The sequence below is a fragment of the Diplodia corticola genome (genome assembly GCF_001883845.1).
Source record: "Diplodia corticola strain CBS 112549 chromosome Unknown scaffold39, whole genome shotgun sequence".
NCBI lineage: Eukaryota > Fungi > Ascomycota > Dothideomycetes > Botryosphaeriales > Botryosphaeriaceae > Diplodia > Diplodia corticola.
This window is the reverse complement of record NW_017971518.1, coordinates 96,533-116,753: the sequence shown is the minus strand read 5'-3', so window position 1 is coordinate 116,753 and position 20,221 is coordinate 96,533. Positions and strand designations below refer to the sequence as shown.

The 20,221-nt window shown below is 58.8% G+C and overlaps 8 protein-coding genes across 8 annotated transcripts; 4 read left to right on the top strand and 4 right to left on the bottom strand.

The window, feature by feature from the left end:
• On the top strand, positions 1-2,086 carry BKCO1_3900036 (murein transglycosylase; the record flags this gene model as incomplete). Its single annotated transcript, XM_020275344.1, has 4 exons — positions 1-205; positions 316-1,175; positions 1,236-1,846; positions 1,927-2,086. 4 exons carry the CDS (start codon positions 1-3, stop codon positions 2,084-2,086), a joined length of 1,836 nt encoding a protein of 611 aa, XP_020128592.1.
• Positions 2,087-3,731: 1,645 nt separating this feature from the next.
• On the bottom strand, positions 3,732-4,559 carry BKCO1_3900035 (btb poz domain protein; the record flags this gene model as incomplete). Its single annotated transcript, XM_020275343.1, has 3 exons — positions 3,732-4,256; positions 4,318-4,450; positions 4,504-4,559. The coding sequence occupies 3 exons, from the start codon at positions 4,557-4,559 to the stop codon at positions 3,732-3,734; spliced, it is 714 nt and encodes a 237-aa protein (XP_020128595.1).
• A 321-nt stretch (positions 4,560-4,880) lies between these two features.
• Positions 4,881-5,790, top strand: BKCO1_3900034 (btb poz domain protein; the record flags this gene model as incomplete). The annotated part of the gene is made up of 3 exons (XM_020275342.1): positions 4,881-4,933; positions 4,990-5,122; positions 5,179-5,790. 3 exons carry the CDS (start codon positions 4,881-4,883, stop codon positions 5,788-5,790), a joined length of 798 nt encoding a protein of 265 aa, XP_020128594.1.
• Positions 5,791-8,122: 2,332 nt separating this feature from the next.
• Positions 8,123-9,038, top strand: BKCO1_3900033 (btb poz domain protein; the record flags this gene model as incomplete). The annotated part of the gene is made up of 2 exons (XM_020275341.1): positions 8,123-8,227; positions 8,313-9,038. 2 exons carry the CDS (start codon positions 8,123-8,125, stop codon positions 9,036-9,038), a joined length of 831 nt encoding a protein of 276 aa, XP_020128545.1.
• An 801-nt stretch (positions 9,039-9,839) lies between these two features.
• On the bottom strand, positions 9,840-10,409 carry BKCO1_3900032 (uncharacterized protein; the record flags this gene model as incomplete). The annotated part of the gene is made up of 2 exons (XM_020275340.1): positions 9,840-10,207; positions 10,271-10,409. The coding sequence occupies 2 exons, from the start codon at positions 10,407-10,409 to the stop codon at positions 9,840-9,842; spliced, it is 507 nt and encodes a 168-aa protein (XP_020128557.1).
• Positions 10,410-11,429: 1,020 nt separating this feature from the next.
• Positions 11,430-13,600, bottom strand: BKCO1_3900031 (mfs general substrate transporter; the record flags this gene model as incomplete). Its single annotated transcript, XM_020275339.1, has 6 exons — positions 11,430-11,680; positions 11,741-12,105; positions 12,162-12,717; positions 12,840-13,142; positions 13,266-13,424; positions 13,549-13,600. 6 exons carry the CDS (start codon positions 13,598-13,600, stop codon positions 11,430-11,432), a joined length of 1,686 nt encoding a protein of 561 aa, XP_020128591.1.
• A 928-nt stretch (positions 13,601-14,528) lies between these two features.
• Positions 14,529-16,367, bottom strand: BKCO1_3900030 (cytochrome p450; the record flags this gene model as incomplete). Its single annotated transcript, XM_020275338.1, has 1 exon — positions 14,529-16,367. The coding sequence occupies one exon, from the start codon at positions 16,365-16,367 to the stop codon at positions 14,529-14,531; it is 1,839 nt and encodes a 612-aa protein (XP_020128590.1).
• A 784-nt stretch (positions 16,368-17,151) lies between these two features.
• On the top strand, positions 17,152-19,952 carry BKCO1_3900029 (salicylate hydroxylase; the record flags this gene model as incomplete). The annotated part of the gene is made up of 4 exons (XM_020275336.1): positions 17,152-17,896; positions 18,005-18,590; positions 19,269-19,305; positions 19,368-19,952. The coding sequence occupies 4 exons, from the start codon at positions 17,152-17,154 to the stop codon at positions 19,950-19,952; spliced, it is 1,953 nt and encodes a 650-aa protein (XP_020128604.1).
• Positions 19,953-20,221: the final 269 nt, after the last annotated feature.

Below are 20,221 nucleotides of genomic sequence, written 5' to 3'. Positions count from 1 at the left end.
ATGTCCTCCCAACCTCCTTTTCGCAGAAGCTTCTCCTTCGACAACGACGACAGTCCCCCCTCGTACGCGACCTACGCTTCGCCGCCCGCCGGCCACGCTCAGCCAAGTCCCGACGCGTTAACTCCCCCGCCGCCGCCCCAGCACCGCAATTTCGAGAACTTCGCTCCGGCCCCCACCGGCCCCTACGCCGGTATGGACACTTCAGGTGAGTCGGTCGCACGCGACGGCCATCAGCCCCGAGTGCCGAAGCCGCTCGCGCATGCCGACGACGCTGTCTCTGGGACCGTTCGCGAGCTGTTGGTAACCGCTTTCCAGGAAACCAACAACAGCCCTACTCGCCCTACTCGCCCTTCGCCGGCAGCACCCCGTCGCAAAGTCACGCCATGAATCCCGCCGCCCACAGCTCCCAGGAGCCTCTGACCCACCCCGGTGCCAATGAGTCGCGCCCATCTCTCAACAGCCATTCCAACCACTCTGGCCACGACGGCTACTCGTCATGGTCCGACGACCCGTTCAACTACCACTCCAGATCCGCTCCCTTCGCTGCTATTGATCCCAATGACATTGAAGACGACGGTGACGACGGCATCCCGCAACCGGCTCCCTCAAAACGCAACACCCTCTTCGGCAAAAAGGGTGCCATCGCCGGTGCTGGCGCTGCCGGCGTCGGCGGAGCCGCAGCTATGGCCAGTCTTAACCATGACGGAAACGGAAATTATGGACCTGTGCCTGGCGGAAGCACCGAGTACACGCATGACAACCGCGGCCTCGAGAAGGGCGCTGGTGCGGCAGCGGCCAACAAGAACGGCAAGAAACGTTTGTGGACCATCGTTCTGGTTGCTCTTGTCGTCGTTGCCGTCATCGTCGGCGTTGTTATCGGCGGGGTTCTCGGCAGCAGAGCCGGGTCGCCTGACGATAGTAAAAGTGCCGGAGCATCCGCCTCGGACGACCAGGCAAAGAATGGCGATCTCGACAAGAACTCGGACGAGATCAAGAAGCTTTTGAATAATCCTGACCTGCACCGCGTCTTCCCTGGAATGGACTACACCCCTCTGAATGCCCAGTATCCCGACTGCCTGTCCAACCCGCTGAGCCAAAACAACGTGACTCGTGACGTGGCGGTTCTCAGCCAGCTCACTCCTGCAATTCGTCTTTATGGAACCGATTGTAACCAGGTGAGTAATGTCTAGTACCCAAGCGAGGGAGACGTTAGCTGACGCAGGTGGCTGTTTCAGACCGAGATGGTCCTGACCGCCATTGACCGCCTTGGTCTCACCGATGTCAAAGTGTGGATGGGTGTCTGGCTGGGCAACAACGACACGACCAACGACAGGCAACTTTCGCAATTCTGGGAGATCCTCGACAAGCACAAGGCCGATCCCTTCGCCGGCGTCATCGTCGGCAACGAGGTCCTCTACCGCAAAGACCTGAGCTCGGACGAGCTCGGCAAGATTCTCGGAGACGTCAAGCAGAACCTTACGGATCACAACTGGGACCTTCCGCTCGCCACGTCCGATCTGGGAGACAATTGGACCGCGGATCTGGCGTCCGAGGTCGACGTCGTCATGGCCAACATTCACCCTTTCTTCGCCGGCGTCGAGGCCACCGAGGCTGCGAGCTGGACCTGGACCTTCTGGCAAGGTCACGACGTGGCCGTCACCAAGAACCTGAAGGGCAAGACGCACGTCATCAGCGAAACGGGCTGGCCGTCTGGCGGCGGCAACGATTGCGGGGAGTCGACGTGCTCGAGCGACACCCAGGGCAGTGTTGCCGGCATCGACGAGATGAACACGTTTTTGGACGATTGGGTCTGCTCGGCGTTGAAGAACGGCACCGAGTACTTTTGGTAAGCAGCAGCCGGGCACATGCCGAAAATCGGACGAATGGTGGAGACGTTTTGTGCTGACTCCATTCATCACTTTGCAGGTTTGAGCTGTTTGACGAGCCTTGGAAGATCATGTACAACACCAAGGACGAGAACTGGGAGGACAAGTGGGGCCTCATGACGGTCAACCGCGAGCTCAAGAAGGGCGTCAAGATACCCGATTGCGGCGGCCAGGAAGCAACTCTGTCGTCCAAGAGATAGCGCGCATCGTGACCAGACCTCATCCTCTCTCTCTCCCTCCCTCTCTCCCTACTCTGTGGTGAGGAGAAGAGTGCGAGAGAGAGAGGAGGCACGGGCGTTTCCATGCCCTTTTTTGTGTTTTGTTTTGTCACTGTTTTTTTTTTGCGCTTTCTTATTTTCTCTTGTAATCCTTTTCTTCCCAATGGAGCATAGGCGTTTTATTCCCCACCCACATCTTTCTTGTGGGAAAGAGGGTAGGCACGGTAAACGTTGCTGGACAAGGGTTTACGGACGGATCGGCACGGGACTGGACGGTACAGGGAATACATTTACACACATTCCTTGATGAAGAAGAAGGCGGCGGCGAGAGAGAGGGAGAGACGAGATATGAAAGGGTGGCGCTTCGAGCATTGGAGCATTTGTTGTTGCAGGAATTGGACTGGGTGGTGGGGGGAAAAGAAGAGACGTCGTCTTTTCGTTTTTTTTTTCTGCATCGTCATCGTCATCGTCATCTGCAGAATTGGCGTCCTCATGCTTGGTTGGAAGATGTGTCAATTGGTGTGTTTGTCGATTACCTCCCCACCCCCGACTCCGACATCAGTCCGGCTCAAGGCGCCCTCTCCTTTACGTGGTGGAGAGGGGGAGAGAGAGAGGAGGGTGTTGTTTGGATTCTCCCCTCTTTGAAGCTTTAGTCTGCCGAGATGATGAGGAGGTGGGCGGGCGGAGCGCAGCTGAAGGAGAAAGGGGGAGGGGGGCGGGAGGGAGGCGAGAGTGGTGGTGTTGTTTATATACCGGAAGCGAACGTAATGAGCTCGTCCAAGTCGCGCATGAATGGTTTATGATGAGTGGATAGTAGGGAGGGGGTGTTCCTGTAGATAGTCATGTGCGCGTCGGAGGCGGAGGCGGAGCGGGCGGGCAGAATGAAGATTATGTATTCTTGAGTGGGACCGGATGTGAAGGGTTCGAGGTGTTGTGTGTGCGGTGGTTTGTGATCAAGATGGGTTGTGAGATGTGTGAAGTGTGAGAGGGTAGGTTTGCTGAGTTGCTCGTCAGAAGGGCCACTTCTCTACCTCTCAAGTCCGTTCGACATTGGTACGTGGATGTCGTTCAACTGATTCGGATACCAGTGCGTATCGAGAGACAGCAGGCAACGGGCTGAGCATCGCCTGGTGTGTAGGCCGGTCGGCACACGGGCAAGCATACAAACTATCATGCTACATATAGCGTTAGTCACGCGGCTCTTACTCTTTTCTGGTCCGAAGCGGCTTGGGTGCGCTAATGGCACCTGTGTTGCGGTACTGAGTTTTTTCGGTTTTTTTTTTTTTGTTGGTGGGGGAGGATGTGGAAGTAGTTGACGTGGCAAGCAAGCCAGGACACCGTGTTAGGGAAAAAAAACTCTTATTGCATTAGCGTAGCGGAAGCAAGACCCATAGACTCTGCCTACCGACATGACGCTCTTGCCGTTGGGCCATGCGTCCCGAAATGGTGCTATCACAGGCGCTTCTTGAGCCCGTGCAATCCACCCGCTATAGCCGCAACAAGTGTGCCATGTCCCCACGTCTTGAAGAAGTAGCCGGAGTTGCAGTCGGGACAATGGTGATATGCCTTCAGCTGACATTCGCAACATTATTACAGATAGCTTTGAAAGTGCCCGTTGGCAGAGACTTCATCGTGACTCTGGCCGTAGTTCGGTAATACAGTAAGAGACCCTCATCAGAAGTCTAGTTCCATTTTTTTGACGGCGCTGGAATTCTTCGACCGGGATAAAAGTATAGTCATCCTTGTAGAGTAAAAGGTCTTTTCCAAATGGACCGACGTTATCCATCATCTCGTTGAAATCGTCATCCTTCAAGAGCGATCGGATGCGCGGCTTGCACGAAGCCACAACGACATCTCTCAGGCCGCGATCGGTCTCCGGGGTGGTGTCGTAGATGGCTCGAATGGCTGGGGCTATAATATGGCCGTCCAGAGGCCGTTCGAACATGTCCTGGAACCGCTTCTTGGCGAGTTTCTTGAGGCTGCTGATGGCGTAGATCTCGCCGAGAGCGTACATTTCGGCGTCGAATAAGAGTATCTTTGAGTAGTCGGCGCCGTTTGGGTCGGTGTAATCGAAGGTGTACAAGAACTCGAGCATGGCCTTGACGGCGGATGGATCGTCATTGTTGAGCTCGATGACGCCTCGCGTGCTCTCCTAAAGAACAAGACATGCGTTCTAGCGTGGTTGGGGGTTCCAAGATGATGGGCTGTCTTACCTTGAAGCCCAGCTGCGGATCGAGGGCTTTGGCCAAGACCGGGCTCTGGCTGAGGACCAGCCTGTGACATTTGTACGCGTCGTCGTTGGCGCAGACCACGTCGACGTCGGAAAAGGTCTCAGAGTTGAAGTGGCTGCATAGACTTAGCTTGGAAGAGTGAAGAAGGGAGGGTGCAGCAGCTCTTACCTGCGCACTACTTCCAGCAGAGGAGCGATCGGGTCATCACAAGGGTCGACCGACATGTTGCAGCCTTGTGCCGGTGGCAGAGTGTGTGTCGGTGGGAGAGCGTGTGTCGGTGGCAGACGCCTGCGCGAGAAAAATTGTAGAGGAAGCGAGACGCGAGAGTGTGCGGAAGAATATTGATTTGGTACTTCACTTGCACTAGCGTAGCCTAATTTGGCAGGGGCGACACTTCGGGTGCAGGAAAGCTGTCACTTTCTGATCCACGTGACGGTGGCTTCAAAGAAGGGTCCACCGCACCATAAGTAACAAGCTTTTCAGTTCTCTGGCGCTTCCGCCTTACCACCAACCTTCCTTCCACGATCCTTCCAGGATTCGCCGCCATGGAGACATCCGACGACGAGAACTTCCCGACCCTCAGAGAGGGACTGCGAAAGTGAGGCTCCCCAAAACACGCGTTTGCGAAGCAACCTACTCACAAACCTCACCTAGGTGCTTGGCTAGCGGTGAAGGCAGTGACATGACGATCAAGTGTGGCGACACGGTTCACAACGTCCACCGTATGATCGTCTGCGTGCAGAGTTCCTTCTTTGCCAATGCTATGAAAAAAGAGCACAACTTCGAGGTAGTGTAGCCTGAGTCCGCTGAGCTACTGACTGCTAACGCTTACTGCTTTGCTAGGAGGCCCAGACCAATGTCGTGGACCTAAGTGACGATGACCCGGCCGTCGTCCAAGCTGCGATCCGCTTCATGTACACGGGCCACTACTCCGTCACTGAACTCGTTGGCCAGGACGAAAAGATCGACATGCACCTCTCGGTATACTTCTTCGCAGACAGGTGCGGCATCGGCGGTCTCCGGGAGTACTGTACGAAGGAGATCAAGAAATTGCTGGAAACTGACTTCTTCCGGCCCGAGCTGTTTCTTCGAATCGTCAGCGCCGCCTATAACAACATTCCTGAGAATGACAGCGTCCTCCACTACTATCTGGGCATGACTGCTTCCAAGAACTTTCCCGCACTTCTTCGGCAGAAGAATTTCTGGGATATTGCCAATGCGGCTGGCAGGTTCAGCACATCAACTCTCAGAGCGCTTGCGGGCCAAGGAATTATTCCTGGTACATACAACGGAGTTGGAAATTTCATTTGCAGGAACTGTGACCGGAATGTCATTCTGCGTTTGAGTAGAGATACGAGAGTGGAAATCAGGGGCTGTGAGCACTGGATCGCTAAGGAACCCACGTTCTGCCCCAGCTGCGGTGCTGATGAGCTGACCGAAGTTTGGTTATATTGATTGCACCGCACAAACCCCGATGTATGAGTTTTCGCGGGGCAATGGCTGAAAAGAACTTTGAAGATGGCTAAAGTGGCTACGGATTAAGCCCATCAGGGGGATGACGAAGGCAACCCCGTACATGGGAAAACCCAGATGCCCCAGCCACGGCAAAGGTTTAGAGCTTCACAAAAGATGCCGTTCGTAGCAAATAACACCTGAGCACTGACCTGACTCTTCTGCCGCAAGTTTTTTCGTTACTTACGTTCATCGACTGTGAGAGCCCGATGATTCTGAATTTCTGAATACCAGTCCACGATCGACGAGCTCACCCGTCGCATTCAAGAAGCCGCTCAGCTCCACGGTCGGGTCTTAACCGCGGCAGCCTACGCCACCTCGGTCTTAAAAATAGTCCTCTGGAGATACCCCTCCCTTACTGACCCCGAGAGCGATCTCGTCCCGGCAGACGATCTTTTCGAGATCTTCGTTACTCTTACGACCGACCAGCGCGCCTGGCGAAACCTCGACTACTACCACGCGGGTTCCATCGCGGCCCGCTGGGAGTTTTACCACCTCGGTTAACCCGTTCTAGAGGATCGGGTTTTCACTAAGCCCCTGGGTATATCCCGCGCAGTCCGTCTGGCAATCACCCGCTAGCTCGATCGCATCCTCGAGTCTTACGTGCCTGCCGACCTCTCGGATTCTGATAGCGATCCTTCCTCTGCCGACGAGCGTTCCTCCCCACTTACCGATTCCGAATTCCCTAACATGAACACTACTAAGGGATCTCGTTTCCCTAAGTGGGTCTTTGGATATGTCGCTGGCGCGCCCCTTAGGCGCGGGTCCCAAGCCACCAATGTGGCGAAATCGGCCGTTACGTCAGATCGGACCATAAGGACTGTTGTTCTTCCGCCCTTCTGACGTAACGGTCGACGGTTGTGTGCCTGGAGGGGGGCCTGAGGTCACGCCGAAATCGCATATGGATCTTCTCATGAGCCTGCAGAAGCTGACCCTCGGTAGAAGATATATCCGCGTCCTTTGCCAATCTGATACATTCGGTGATGAACCGTCCGATCGGCTTACCCTCGCGGACTTCGGAAGATCCGAACTTCTTGCGCTGAAGCTCGCGCTGGGCCTCAGTCGGTCTTCGTCGGAAACGGTCGATTAACTCGGCTCTCCATCGCTTGATACCGATGCCACCTCGGAGGTACCTCCTCTCGGTGTGTGTGAGTTGCCCGACATACCATGCCTGAGCCGATCCGCGGAGACATTTGTGTAGGTTCCTGCGGATGGAGTCGCCCACTGGCCATCGCTCGCTTCCAATGCTTGATCAGTGAGATTTTTCAAACGCAGCGGTTTCCATTTGTACATTGAACCCTGGCGAGCCGTAGTGATGGCACACGAATCTGTCTCCCGTCCAGTTCGTGCTTCGCAAGATCGTCGATGCTACCTATCATCTCGTCCGTGCCGATATTCTCTCCGAGTTTGTGGAGCCGGATAATGAAATTCGACCACATCTGCCGCCTCTGAGATTCTTATAGTAAGGGGCCAACTGGATCCAAGACTTGAAAGCCTTGTCAAAGGTACCGACCCGATTTCTCGTTAGGATCAGAACGGTGGTTATTGCTGAAAGAATATCTAATCACCGCCATAGCCAATACAGCGAATCCACTACTCTGTGACTCAAGTCCACGAACGATTCGTATGGCAAAATCCATAAGGAGCAATAGGGGCAGCCTCATTCTACAATATGTAGTCTATGTTGCGTATCTCGACTGCGCCAGTGGTCCTTCAGGCTGGTATCCTTAACGAATGTGTTGAAACATTGCGGCTGAACGATTAGCTATATAAAAGAGTGTGTGGTGGCGCGCCATGCCAGACAAGCCACAGACTGCCGTCTACCGGTTGACTGCCACATGGCTCCCCCGCCAGTGACACGGTGCGAAAGTGAGCTAACTCTCACCCACCCAGCCTCATCTTGTGGCGTCCAAGCCTTTCCGGCGCGTCCACGTCACGTGCGAAAGTGGGCACATGCGCGCCTGCGGAAGGACCCTGAATCCCATCTATATAAGAAGCACTCTGCCCGCCTTACCGACGCTCTTCCTCCTCACCGTTTCCACTCCGCTCCGCACAGCACAACTGAAGCGGTCCCTTTCACCATGTCGCTCAAGCTGAATGACACTCCCACTGGAGACGCGATCCCCATGGGCTTCCTGATCAAGATGAAGCGGCAAGTCCCCCCCTCACCCGCCGCCGCCCTCGCTCGATCCTCCGACCTCCCCCCTCCCAAAGAAAGAGCTAAAACTGAACCCGCAGCCCCACCAGCTTCTTCCTCACGGGCCGCTACTCGGACATGAAGATCAAGGACAGCACCGGCCACGTCTACAACGTGCACAAGCTCATCGTCTGCTCGCAGAGCGACTTCTTCGCTAACGCCATGAAGGACAACACCTTCAAGGTCCGTCCGTCCGCTCCCTCTTCCCCCACTCATCTCTCAAACCAAGCGCCCGGCCCGCTGACTCACACTCCCTTCACTCCAACAGGAAAGCCACACCTCCCTGATCCACCTCCCGGCCGACGACGCGCCCGCCGTGCGCGCCATGCTGCAGTACATGTACACGGGCACGTACGACATGCCCGTCTTCGTCGGCGCCATCGACGCCATGCTGCTCGTCCACCTGCGCGTCTACCTCCTCGCCGACAAGTACGCCGTCGGCAACGACATCGGCGCCATGAGTGCCGTCGCGTCCACGTCCAAGCAACAGCAGACGGAGTCCAACGACAAGAACGACAAGGACGCTGGTGCTTGTGCTACGAAGTCTTCGTTGAAGCTCGCCGAATTGGCGTGCGTGCGCCTCGCGGAGGATCTGGAGGGCTTGTGGGAGCTGGTGAGGCCGGCGTTTAAGCGGATCGTGAGGGAGGTGTATGCGTGCACGTCGGCGGAGAGGGACGGCGCGCTGAGGGCGGTGGTTGTCGCGGTTGCGGCGAAGCATGTCAAGGCCGTGGTTGATGATCTGGTTGACGAGGATGATGATGGTGGTGACAGCGAGGAGGGTGGTGGTGGTGGCGGCAGCGGCATTGGTGCTGCTGCTGTTGCTGCTGGCCCTGCCGATGGTGGTGGTGAGGGCGCCGAGATCAACGAGGGCGCGGCCGAGATGCAGGATGTCCTGGGCGAGTTTGGCCGCGACCTCTGCAGGGTCTTGGCCAAGGAGCGCGATGAGCTGAAGGCGCGGCTGGTCGAGGTCAGCTCCGTCGCTGCGAGCAAGTAAGTTTTGCCTGATCTGCGCGCTGCCGCGGCGTGTTGTTTTCTTGTTGAACTCAATCTTAGCTAAAAGCAGGAAACAGCGGAAGTCTCGAGACGGACAGCTCTCATGGCAGCCCTGGCAGCCCTGGCAGCTCTGAATAAGTGACGGGAAGTCCTTACTGGTTGGGTACAACGTTTCAGCTCAGACAGACAGACAGGCAGACGGGTTGACAGCTATGGCCAGTTTGAATAAGTGACGGGAGGTCCTACGGTTGGACAGTACCGTCCGTTGGTTACTAGATAGCCAGCAAGCAATCGGCGTATTGCACACACAGGCGCGTGCATCCGTGAATGAGGAAATGTTTTGTCGTGCTGCTTTGTGAGTGAGCTGAAGTAACTAACCCAAGTCTGCCTCACTATGGGCCATGGCGCCGGAGTTCGCAGGTAGTTGGGTTTCATGTCTTGGTTTGCATGTGTGGTATATCAACGGACATTCGCGTTCAACTTCTGGTTCCAACTGTTCACGACGCATGAAGAGTAGTAAACCCCCGTGCACGACGAGGGCTTAAGCCGGCATTCACGTCTTTCAACTGCTTAAAAAGGTAAGACAGTGGGAAGCGTTTGAAACGAGAAAAAACCACACAGCCGTACACTCACATCACTCATCTCCAAAATAGATAAACAAGAGATTCTCAATTCCAGCACTTGGAACAAGCACCAGCAAATACACGTACACGACCATATGGTATCACAACAAACACAATCAAAACTCCCCCCACCCCTTCCTTAGTCCTTCCAGCCCGCCCCAAAAAAAAGCATCCCCACCCTAATGCCTATCCTCCGGCCTACTCCGATGCAACCTCAACGTCGGGTCCTCCAAGCCGGGCCGGACAAACGAATAGACCCCAAAGGTCAAGCCGCAGGCGATGACGGCGACTGTGGCACATTCGACATACTCAGCTCGGGCCTGCTCGCGGGGGATGGCCAGGGCCTCGCCGCCGGCGCCGCGCGTGACGGCGTAGGGATGGTGGAAGCCGCCCGAAAAGAGGCTCGGCGCGGACGAGGACGAGGACAAGGAGGCGGTGTGGAAGGGGCGGGCAGAGGCGGCGGCGGGAGGACGCTGCTTACCCAGTGGATAGATCTCGACGGGGATGGCTTTGGCGCCTTGGCGGATGCGTTGGGAGATTGTGTGGGCTGGGAGGGGGGGATGAGTTAGTCGAGGGGTTTTTGATGTTGGGTTTGGTTTTTTTTTCTTACCGGAATGAGGGTCTCGCGGCATGTTGGAGGGCAGCTTGGGTGTTGCGTGGAACATGCGGGCGGGGCGGGCCTGGACGAGCAGGTCGACTGCGGGCCGTGCGCGGAGCATGGTGGACGAGGCGCGGGTGGCGGCGAACATTATGTAGGTGTGGAGTGGTGATTTCGATTTCGATTTCGCACGAGAGTGGAGAGGAGCGAAGAGGGGAGAGAGGAGATTAAAGGGCGAGCAGGGCTTAAATCATACACGCGAAGAGAGGAGAGAGGGGGGGCTGTATGTACAGGGCGGGGTAGGCAATGAGGCAAAGAGGCTCAAATCCCTGGATGGCGACAGGGGATTTTGCAGGCAGTCCGGGCGCGGATTTAAAGCGAGCGTTGGCGGGGGCCGGACGGGGGGTGTACCTGATGTCAGCTGAGAGAGTCGGGGCGGTTATTGGGCGCGGGGAGCGAGGGCGCGAGAGTTGGGGGAGGATTGGCGGGTGGGTTGATGCGGGCTGGTGATGCTCACACCACACTTCAGCCTGGCACCGCCCGTATCGAGCAGGGTCGTCCGACCGCATCAGCTCGACTCGGCGCGCGCCGACTGGCCGCCCGCCTCCAGATTGCCTCCAGATTGCCTGCTTCGGCCTAGCGGGCTGGCCAGCGCTGTTCGTGGAGAATCCGGGGTCGACGATGAAGCAGCTGCCATCAGCCCACGGCTGCGTCGCGCCTGCATTTCTGCTGCACCGGCCGCTTCCGACACGCCATGATCGGCGACAACTCACCACGAGCCTGCATGTCGCAATCGCCCGCGGCCGAGTGCGGCACTGGCACTGGCACAGGCACAGGCACAGGCACAGGAGAGGGAGGCAGCGTGCGTTGCAGAGTGAGGGCCGGGTTGCGTCGGGGGCTGCGGTCCAAACCCGGCCAAGAGATGAGGCCGAGCTCCGTCCAGCTCCGTCCAGCTCCGTCCAGGTCAACACCATATGATGGTGACACACTGACACCACTCTGTCGAGACCGACGACTGTTTCCGCCCATCCCGCCCCACGCCCCACTTCCGCCGCACCAGCCAATCCCCACGCGCCCATTACTGATCGGCTCGAACCTCACCCATCCAGCACCGCGCATGACGCACCTCAGGCCTCTGATACTCTAGCTGCAGCTCCCCCCGCCTTTCCCCTCACTCCAGATCCGACATAAACCTCACCAGCCAGTCCTGCCTCGCAATGAAGCTCCTGATCTTCTTGCCAAAGACCCACAGCGGCACCGTCAGTGCGCACACGCCCAAGAAGGCCGCCCCCAGCGTGTTGAACACCGCCAGCGGCCCATCCTCGGCCAGCCAGTCGTTGACAAAGTACGTCAGCCCAAACGTCAAGAGGTTGCGCGCGTTGATGGCCACAAACGCCTCCTCGGCGAGCTGCGGGTACGAGTCTGCAGCATCCAGGTCAGCAATGATGCCAAAGTCGCCGCAGCGTCAGGACCCCCACGCACCAATCACGTAGCCAAACACCGACACGGCCGCGAACGCCAGCGCCGCGTTGGCGAGCCCGTAAGTCACCACCGGGCCCATCCAGTGCGTGACGTTGTGCACCGTGAGCCCGAACCCGAAGAAGCCCACCGTCCCGAGCACCACCGTCACCACCATCAGCACGAGCCGGAACTCGGGCTCGTACACGCCGTGGTTGCGCTTCGTGAGCGCGATGCAGACGCGGTCGTTGAGCGGGCCCGAGATGACCTCGGCGATGATGGTGAGGATGAAGGGCGAGAGCCCCGTCAGCCCCGTCTGCGCCACCGTGAAGTTGTACGGCGGCTCCACGAAGATGACGCCGTTGACGACGGAGAAGACGACGATCCATCTGGTCCACACCGTGAGCCAGCCAGCCGGTTTGGCGAGGGAAAGCGAAAGACTTACGTGAGAGTGGTCCCGTAGATGAGGAAGCCCCATAGCACCGCCGGATAGAAGAATATAACAAACGGCCTCGCCATGATCTTCCACATGGGCGCCTTGGAGTACCTGCGCCCCGTCCACGGCCTCATCGTCTGCCAGTACGACAGCTTCGCCTCGTCCGCCCCCGCGTGAATCACATGTTCGATATGCACCGCGCGTCCTTCCTTGAGCCCATGGTCGCCGCCGCCGCCGCCGCCGCCGCCTCCGCCCAACTCTTCTCCATCGCTCCCCCCCTTTTCGCTTGCCAAGTTTCCCGACCCGGCGTCGCCGCCGTCGCGGACGTACGCCGTCTCCGGCACGAAGAAGACGATGCCGATCATGCTTATGCCGAAGAGGATGGCGCAGACGCCGAACGTCCACCTGTACCCCAGGTCCTCGATGATGTATCCCGATATGAAGGACGCGCCCGCGATGCCGCACAGCAGAAACAAGTTCCACACCGCCAGCCGCGTCGCGCGCTCGTGGACAAAGTATATGTCCGAAATGGTAGCCTGGACCAGGACTTCGTACGGCGCCATCCCTGTTCGAACCAGAAAAGAAAAAAACACTCCATCAGCATCATCATCCTCAAAAAAAAAAAAGAGGTCACCCCCAACACAACAACGACAAAAACACCAAGAACAAGAACAACAAAAAACTCACCAATCCCACCCACAACCCTACTCCCCAAAAACGAGCCGTACCTCTCCGCGACGGCGCCCCACACGCTGACGCCGAACAGCACCGCGATGGCGGCCACGTAGACCGGCCGCTTCCCGTACGCCTTGGCCACCGGGTTGATGAGGAAGACGCACAGGCCCAGCGTGAGGATCAGCCACGCCGTCGACTGCGACAGCGTGTTGACCGACACGCCCAGCTGCCGCGAGATGGGCACGAAACCGGGCCCCAGCATCGGCCCGTAGGCGCCGACGACGCCGGCGGCGAAGGCGACGATGAGGAGGATTGCTGGAAGGTGATAGAGATGGGGGGGAGTGGTTAGTGTGTGTTTTTGTTTTTGTTTTGGTCGCGTCATACACGTCGTGGAAAATAGCGACGAGTGCGGGCGGGGAGGGGGGGGGGGAGGCTGACTATCTTTTTTCCAGAGCGGCCAGTTTAGCGGGTCGTTGGGCGAGTCGGAGGGCTGGGGGACGAGCAGGATGTGTGAGTGTTTTCCGGTTCCGTGCTTCAGGTGGTCGGCTGGGACGTCTTGGAGCTCGGGAGGCAGGTCGGATTGGTCGTTCATCAACGCTGCAACATGGCACTTGGACGTCAGCACACTCGATCTTCATTCGCTTCACCGCCAACTCTTTCTTCTTCTTCTTTTTGGACGATGGAAACTGAAATGATGGATGGGGGGACGTAGGTGACGAACCCGTTCCCGGCACCACCTCCATCTTATGGTCTTCCAAAATCCCAAAAGGCATGATGAGCGGAAAGGGCGGAGGAGTCCACGTTCAGTACGTATATCGCGAGAAGAAAAGGCCGTCGAAAAATAAAAAAGATAGGGGGAAGATGGAGACTGATCGCGCCAAACAACCACTCGAGGACGTCGACGTTGTGCTGGCTGTCAAGCGAGGAAATGGACCAGAGCGAGTATTATAAACGGCACCGCGCTGCGCTGCGCTGCGCTCATGCGCTAAGCCGCAAGGTATAGGCAGCAAAAGTGCCGCAGCAGCAACGACCCGGCACTTGATAGCTTGCAGCAATTGCCGTTTCATGGTCTTGCCCATCACTTCCCGTCCGAGGCGCCCAGCTAGTGTGACGTCTAGTAGCATGTGGCGCTAAGCCCATGGGGACGGCGGGTATGTATGTCGTTAGTGTCGTGCGGGGGAGGAGCAAGGGAAGGCGGGAGGGCCATCGGGTGGCGGTTTACGTGGGGTAGGAAAGTGGGAACAATCGAGGGGGTGGGGATTGTTGCAGGGGGTGGACGGGAGCGGTTGGACGTGTGATAGCCGCTCGGTCTATTCTTTTTCTTCTTCGTCGTGGGTAGCGTGTTCTGTATGGAAGTTGAAGGTTTCAAGGCTGGAGAACCACTGGTCTAAAGCACAGCGTTATTCCCTATTCCAAGCGTGGTCGACTCGATAGCTCCCCTGTCCGTCCCCCCGGGCGACTTTGGAAAAGTATATCCATACATCCCTACACCGACCCCCATCGTAAGCTATAATTAACGAAGCGCGAGAACAACCCGAGCAACGTGTCTTAGCGCTACAACGACGCCCCTCCCACTGCTATCTATTGACCCACAGCTCATCTAAACCACACATACCAAACCGGCTCCACCAACCCAGATCAGAAAGACACCACCACCACCACCACCACCACACCCGCCCCATACCAACCCACCCCCATCAATCACGCCTTCCCCCCCTCCCCCTTCTCCCCCTCCGCCCCACCCATCCCAGTCCCCATCCCACCCCCCTCCCCAAACGCCCCAAACCCCCCCAACACCGCCATCGCCCCCCCCTCCGCCTCCCTCGTCACCACCTCCGCCCTCCCCCCACTCCTCGGCCTCAGCACGCACGCGAACCTCCTCGGCCGGATGTTGAACCCGTCCGTATACGCCATCGGATCGTACACCGCCCCTTCCACCCCCGCGACGTCAAACGCCCACAGCAGCCGCGCCAGCGCGACGAAGACGCCGTTGGCGGCGAGCCCCGCGCCCGGGCAGATGCGGCGGCCCCAGCCGAAGCTGGAGTGGCCGGGGGAGGTGGGGCTGGAGTTGCTGGGGTGCGGGAGGAGCGGGGTGAGGGAGGCGGGGCGGCGGGCGGGGTCCGGGTGGAAGCGGAGGGGCTCGAAGAGGTGGGGGTGCGGGTAGTAGTCGGGGTGGAGGTTGATGGCCCAGGAGTTGGCGAGGACGGTGGTGTGGGCGGGGATGTGGTAGGTTTGGGTCGTTCGGCGTCCGCTGGGCTTGTCGCCGTCGCTGTCGCCGTCGCCGTCGCTGCTGGAGGAGGAGGAGGAGGAGGGGTAAGGCGGATAGATGTCGTGGTCGACGACGACGTCGTCGGCGGCGGTGGTGGCGTGCGGCGTGCCGCCGAGCACGGCGACGGGCCGCCAGCGGAGGACTTCCTTGACGAGGGCGCGCATGTAGGGGAGGCCCGGCTCGTCGGCGAAGGTGGGGAGGCGGTCGGGGCCGACGACGGCGTCGAGCTCGGCGTGGGCGGCGGCGAGGACGTGCGGGTGGGTGACGAGGGCGAGGAGGGCGGTGCAGAGGGTGGAGGCGGTGGTGTCGGAGCCGGCGCCGAAGAGGGAGGCCGGGAGGAAGGAGAAGTCGCGGTCGCTGAGGAGGGAGGAGGAGGATGACGACGACGCGTCTGGGTCCTTGGCGCGGAGCTCGAGGAGCATCTTGCAGAGCGAGTTGGGCACGGGGTGGGCTGGGGAGGCGCGGCGCATGTCCTGGCGCACGACGTCGACGAGGGCCATGTTGGCGGCGGCCTCGCGGGCGCCGTGGGCCTTGATGTCGGCCTTCCACGGCGCGAGCCAGTCGGGCACGTACTTGAGGGCGGGGAACGTCTCGACGAGGTAGCGGCCGGGCACGTTGAGCGAGGCGCTGTACTGCATGAATTCGAAGCGCTGGCGGATGACGTCGGCGTGCAGGCTGTCGATGCGGTGGCCGTAGGCGACGCAGAAGACGACCGACGCCGTGAAGCGCTCGATCAGCTTCTCGAAGTCGGCCGGGGCCGTGAGCAGCTGCGCGCACAGCCGGGCCGCCTCGGCCTCCTGGACCGGCTTGTAGAGCTGCAGCGCCTTGGGCGTCAGCGCCTGGTGGAGCAGCTTGCGCCGCGCCGACCACGCCTTGCCGTACGGCTGCACGAGGATGCTGGCGTTGTCCCAGAGGAGCTCGCCCATGGCGACCATGCGCGGGCGCGACGAGTACTTGTTGCTTCGCTTCTCCAGCAGTTCAGCTGCAAGCCGCGGGTCCGAGATGACGACCGTGGGCCGCCTCCCGATCCAGAGGGTGAAGATGGGGCCGTACACCTTGGCCCACTCGGTGAATTGGAGCCATGGCTGCGACTTGGGGAGCTGGTGCTTGTTGCCGATGAAGGGCAGAGGCGGCGGGCCGGGGGGCATGCGACGCCAGAGCGCGATGTCATGCAGGACAGTCAAGACGAGCGGCAGGAGGATGAGGAAGAAAAAGGAAGGCCAGAGGTAGGAAGAGCTGAAGCTTGCGGGCGAGAAAGCATTGAGCGCCATGTTGGCGAGCTGAGGCCTCGTCCCAGCCGGACTGGAATCGAGCAGGAGGGAGTAAGGTAGCTGGAGGACTCACTTGACCTGTGTGGGTAGAAGTCGCACACCTCGGTAGCTGCGCGACGAGAGACGAGGCTGTTCGGCAGTCGCAGCCTGCCCCACCATGCGCACGCATCATGATACGTATCCGACGCCGCTGTCTGTGCGGACGCATCCGATGGCAGGGTAGCGTTAACCCAACCGGGCCAAGCGTTAGATGCGGCGGTAGGCCTTGCAGTCAAGCCATGATTCAGTCGCAATCACTTCCTTGTCAGCAGAGGAGCGGAGAGCACGAAGTGTTGTCCGGATAAGAAGCCGTTTGTTCGCGGGGCGTGCAGGGATGTGGGGTTGGCCGGCTGTGGGGAAGTCCAAGCTTTCCCATTCCATCACCTCCTGCTCCGGCACAATTCATCCGACTCAGCCATCCAGCCTTGCTAGTGACAGTCCCTGACCCGCCCCTGGTCCAGCCCAAAAGCCACCTAGGCCATGTCGTCGTCGTCGGCATTTCCGCATCGGCAAGGAAAGTCCCATGTCCAACGCCCCCGTAGTCGACATGCGGGGCCCCGCATTCTGGTCGACGCGTGTCGCGACTTCTCTTACCTATGACCCGAGTGATATCTTGCTCTGCGCCCTCACTGACTCGTTGTCTCTAACCACACCATCTCTCTCTCCCTCTCATACATCCCGCGCCCCTCTTCCCAAGCCCATGAAACCAAACGAAACCAAACAAAAACAACCCAAACACGCAACAATGTCCCCACCACCACCAACCCCCCACCCCCAAACCCCCCCGCCCCAAACCCACCCCAGCACCACCGTCCTCATCATCGGCGCCGGCTTCGCCGGCCTCACCGCCGCCATCGAATGCGTCCTCCACGGCCACGCCGTCACGCTCCTCGAGTCCTTCGCCACGCTCGCGCCGCTCGGCGACATCATCTCCTTCGGGCACAACGCGGGGCGCGTGTTCCGGCGGTGGCCGGGCGGCGTCGAGGGCGCGCTGGACGCGATATGCCACCGGTCCGAGGAGCTGGTGTTCAACCGGTTCGACGGCGAGCACCTGATGACGCAGGTGTGGGAGGAAGAAGGAGGGCTGGAGCGGGGAGGGGGCAAGAAGTTCAACGGGCATCGGGGAGAGATTCATCGGGTGGTGTGGGGGTGTGCGGTGGGGTTGGGGGTGGACATACGGTTGGGGAGGCGGGTGTGCGAGTATTTCGAGGATGCGGAGGAGGCGGGTGTGGTTGTTGAGGAGGAGGACGGGGAGGGCGAGGATGAGGGCGGGAGGAAGAGGAAGAAGAGGACGCGGTACGTGGCCGACGTGGTGCTGGCGGCGGATGGCGTGCGGTCGACGGCGCGGGCGGTCGTGCTGGGGCAGGAGGACAAGCCGAAGAGCTCTGGGTATGCGATTTGGCGCGCTTGGTTCCCGTCGGATGAGTTGGCGCGGGATCCACTGACGAGGCACCTCGTCGTGAACGGGGATACGCATACGGGATGGCTTGGTGAGTTGCAGCAGCAGCAGCAGCAGCAGCAGCAGCATCATACGCGCCTTATCCACCACACCTCCTCTCGTCCCCCTTCCCAATAACGACTTTCTAACACAACATCAGGCCCAGATGTCCACTTCCTCGCCGCCTCAATCAAAAACGGCACCTCCTTCAGCTGGGTCTGCACGCACAAAGACACCGACGACGTCGTTGAATCGTGGTCCGCGCCCGGTTCCATCACCGACGCCCTCGCCCTGCTCGACGGCTGGAGCCCGACCGTCCGCGCCATCGTGCGCCACACGCCGCCGGACCGCCTCGTCGACTGGAAGCTCGTCTACCGCGACCCGCTGCCGACCTGGGTCTCGCCGAGCCACGGCCGCATTGCTCTGCTCGGCGACGCCGCGCATCCGTTCCTGCCGACGTCCATCCAGGGCGCGAGTCAGGCCGTCGAGGATGGCGTGACGATAGCTGTGTGCTTGGAGCTTGCGGCGAAAGAAGGTGGGGGAAAGGGGGATGTGAGGGAGGCGCTGTTGGCGTATGAGCGGATGAGATATGAGCGCGTGCGGGCGGCGCAGAAGACGGGCGAGACGACGAGAGATCGGTGGCATAAGGCAGATTTTGAGAAGGTCAAGGAGGAGCCCAAGGCCATCAAGCTGCCGAGGGAGGAGTGGTTGTTGGGCCATGATGCCGAGGCGCATGCGTATGCGGTGTATGCGGAGACGGTGGAGCAGATACGGAAGGAGGCCAAAGAAGTTCCTGACGTTAGGTCTTTGTTGTAGATAGATTCCATAGCCACCATCGATATGTTGAGGCGGTACTTCGAAGGAATTTGGAATCCTCACTTTTGCCTTCTTCGCCGTCTCTTTCACTTCGCAACTCACACCTTCCTCAAACTGCAAGACTCCCGCACGGCGCGCCGTCGCCCCAAACGGCCAGGGAAAAAGGATAGGGTGCCAATGGCCTCGCGCGAGCGCCTTGTAGAGAGTGACTGTTCAACTTTCCAAAAGCCCTGCCAAGTGGAGCTCAAGGTCGGGCGCATCTCTCGTGGCATCGTCCGCCCAAAACTTCCTGCCCGAATATTCCACCCTGTGCGGCGCCCGTACCTGCTGACCCATATTTACCACCATCGACTTGCGAATATTGGGCTCCAATGTTCCAATCTACGTCAACACCCTGAAGCTTTGACGATGCGCCGCCTGGGGGTGGTTTGTTGGAAGGCAGACCTTTGTGGCAATTCAACCAGCAACTCTTCCATAAGTTGCAGAGTATGTCCTGACCAGCCCTTGTAGATTGTCCCAGAACGAATTCCTTGTCGACACCGTCATTGTCTGTGCAGACGGCAAAAAAAAAAAAAAATCGCATCCCACAGCACTTGGCTTCTCAGTAGCGGCTTCGTCCTGGGAGCATTCAAGTCGAATCTGAAGGTGAGTGTGATCTTGTGCAGGAGATCCGATGTTCTCGTAGCGCTGACTACTCGAAGTCCCAGGAAGCTAGCACCAAGCGTTTCGTGTTCGAGAACAGCTCTATGCTTCCATACCTCAATCGCGACCACGATGTTGTCAACCGCATGGTGGAGCCCATGTGTTGCGGCACCTACATCGAGGACGATAAGGAAGAAGCCATAGACAAGACAGTCTGTCGTCACATCGATCTCTCTGTCTTAGCGGACTATTACATGGTCGATGGCCTCACGGAATGCGGCATGGATAGAGTTCGCCTGGTGCTGGACGACTGGAAAGAGGTGAAGTCAGCTTTATCCACGATCATCAGCGCTGCTTACGGCAAGCTCGAGCCCACCGTCTCAAGTATCCGGGCTAGGATTATCGATATCGTTGCGGTGCAGTTGGGCGAACTCAAGACCGACAAGGTCTTCTGTGACTTCCTCAAGACCTTGGGAGAATTCTGCACAGATGTGATGTGCAACAGGAATTCGAAAAGGCCAGACGTCACACGGGGGATCAGAACATGGTGCGAGTTCTGCAACAAAAAAAATCTCTGGTGGAGCTTGTTGATGACCACACGCCTGCTCATTGCACCCATTGTGGCGAGAAAACCTTCAACAAGGCCTTGAAACACCGCGCTAAGTAGTGTCTCATCTATCTCGACACCCTGAATGCGAGCTGGAGTGATATCAAAATGAGTGTCTAGAGAGGGCCAATGACTAACCTTTCCAAGCTTTGTAGGAGCTCCCGGCGCAGATAGCTTCAACACACTAGATTGAAAGACCCTTACAAACTCCCCGCCAGAGGGCGACGAAAGAAATACGGCGATCATTTGTGTGGGCAGTTGAAACAAGTATGTTGACGTAGATGTGGGTTGATACAACCATTGTTCATAAGC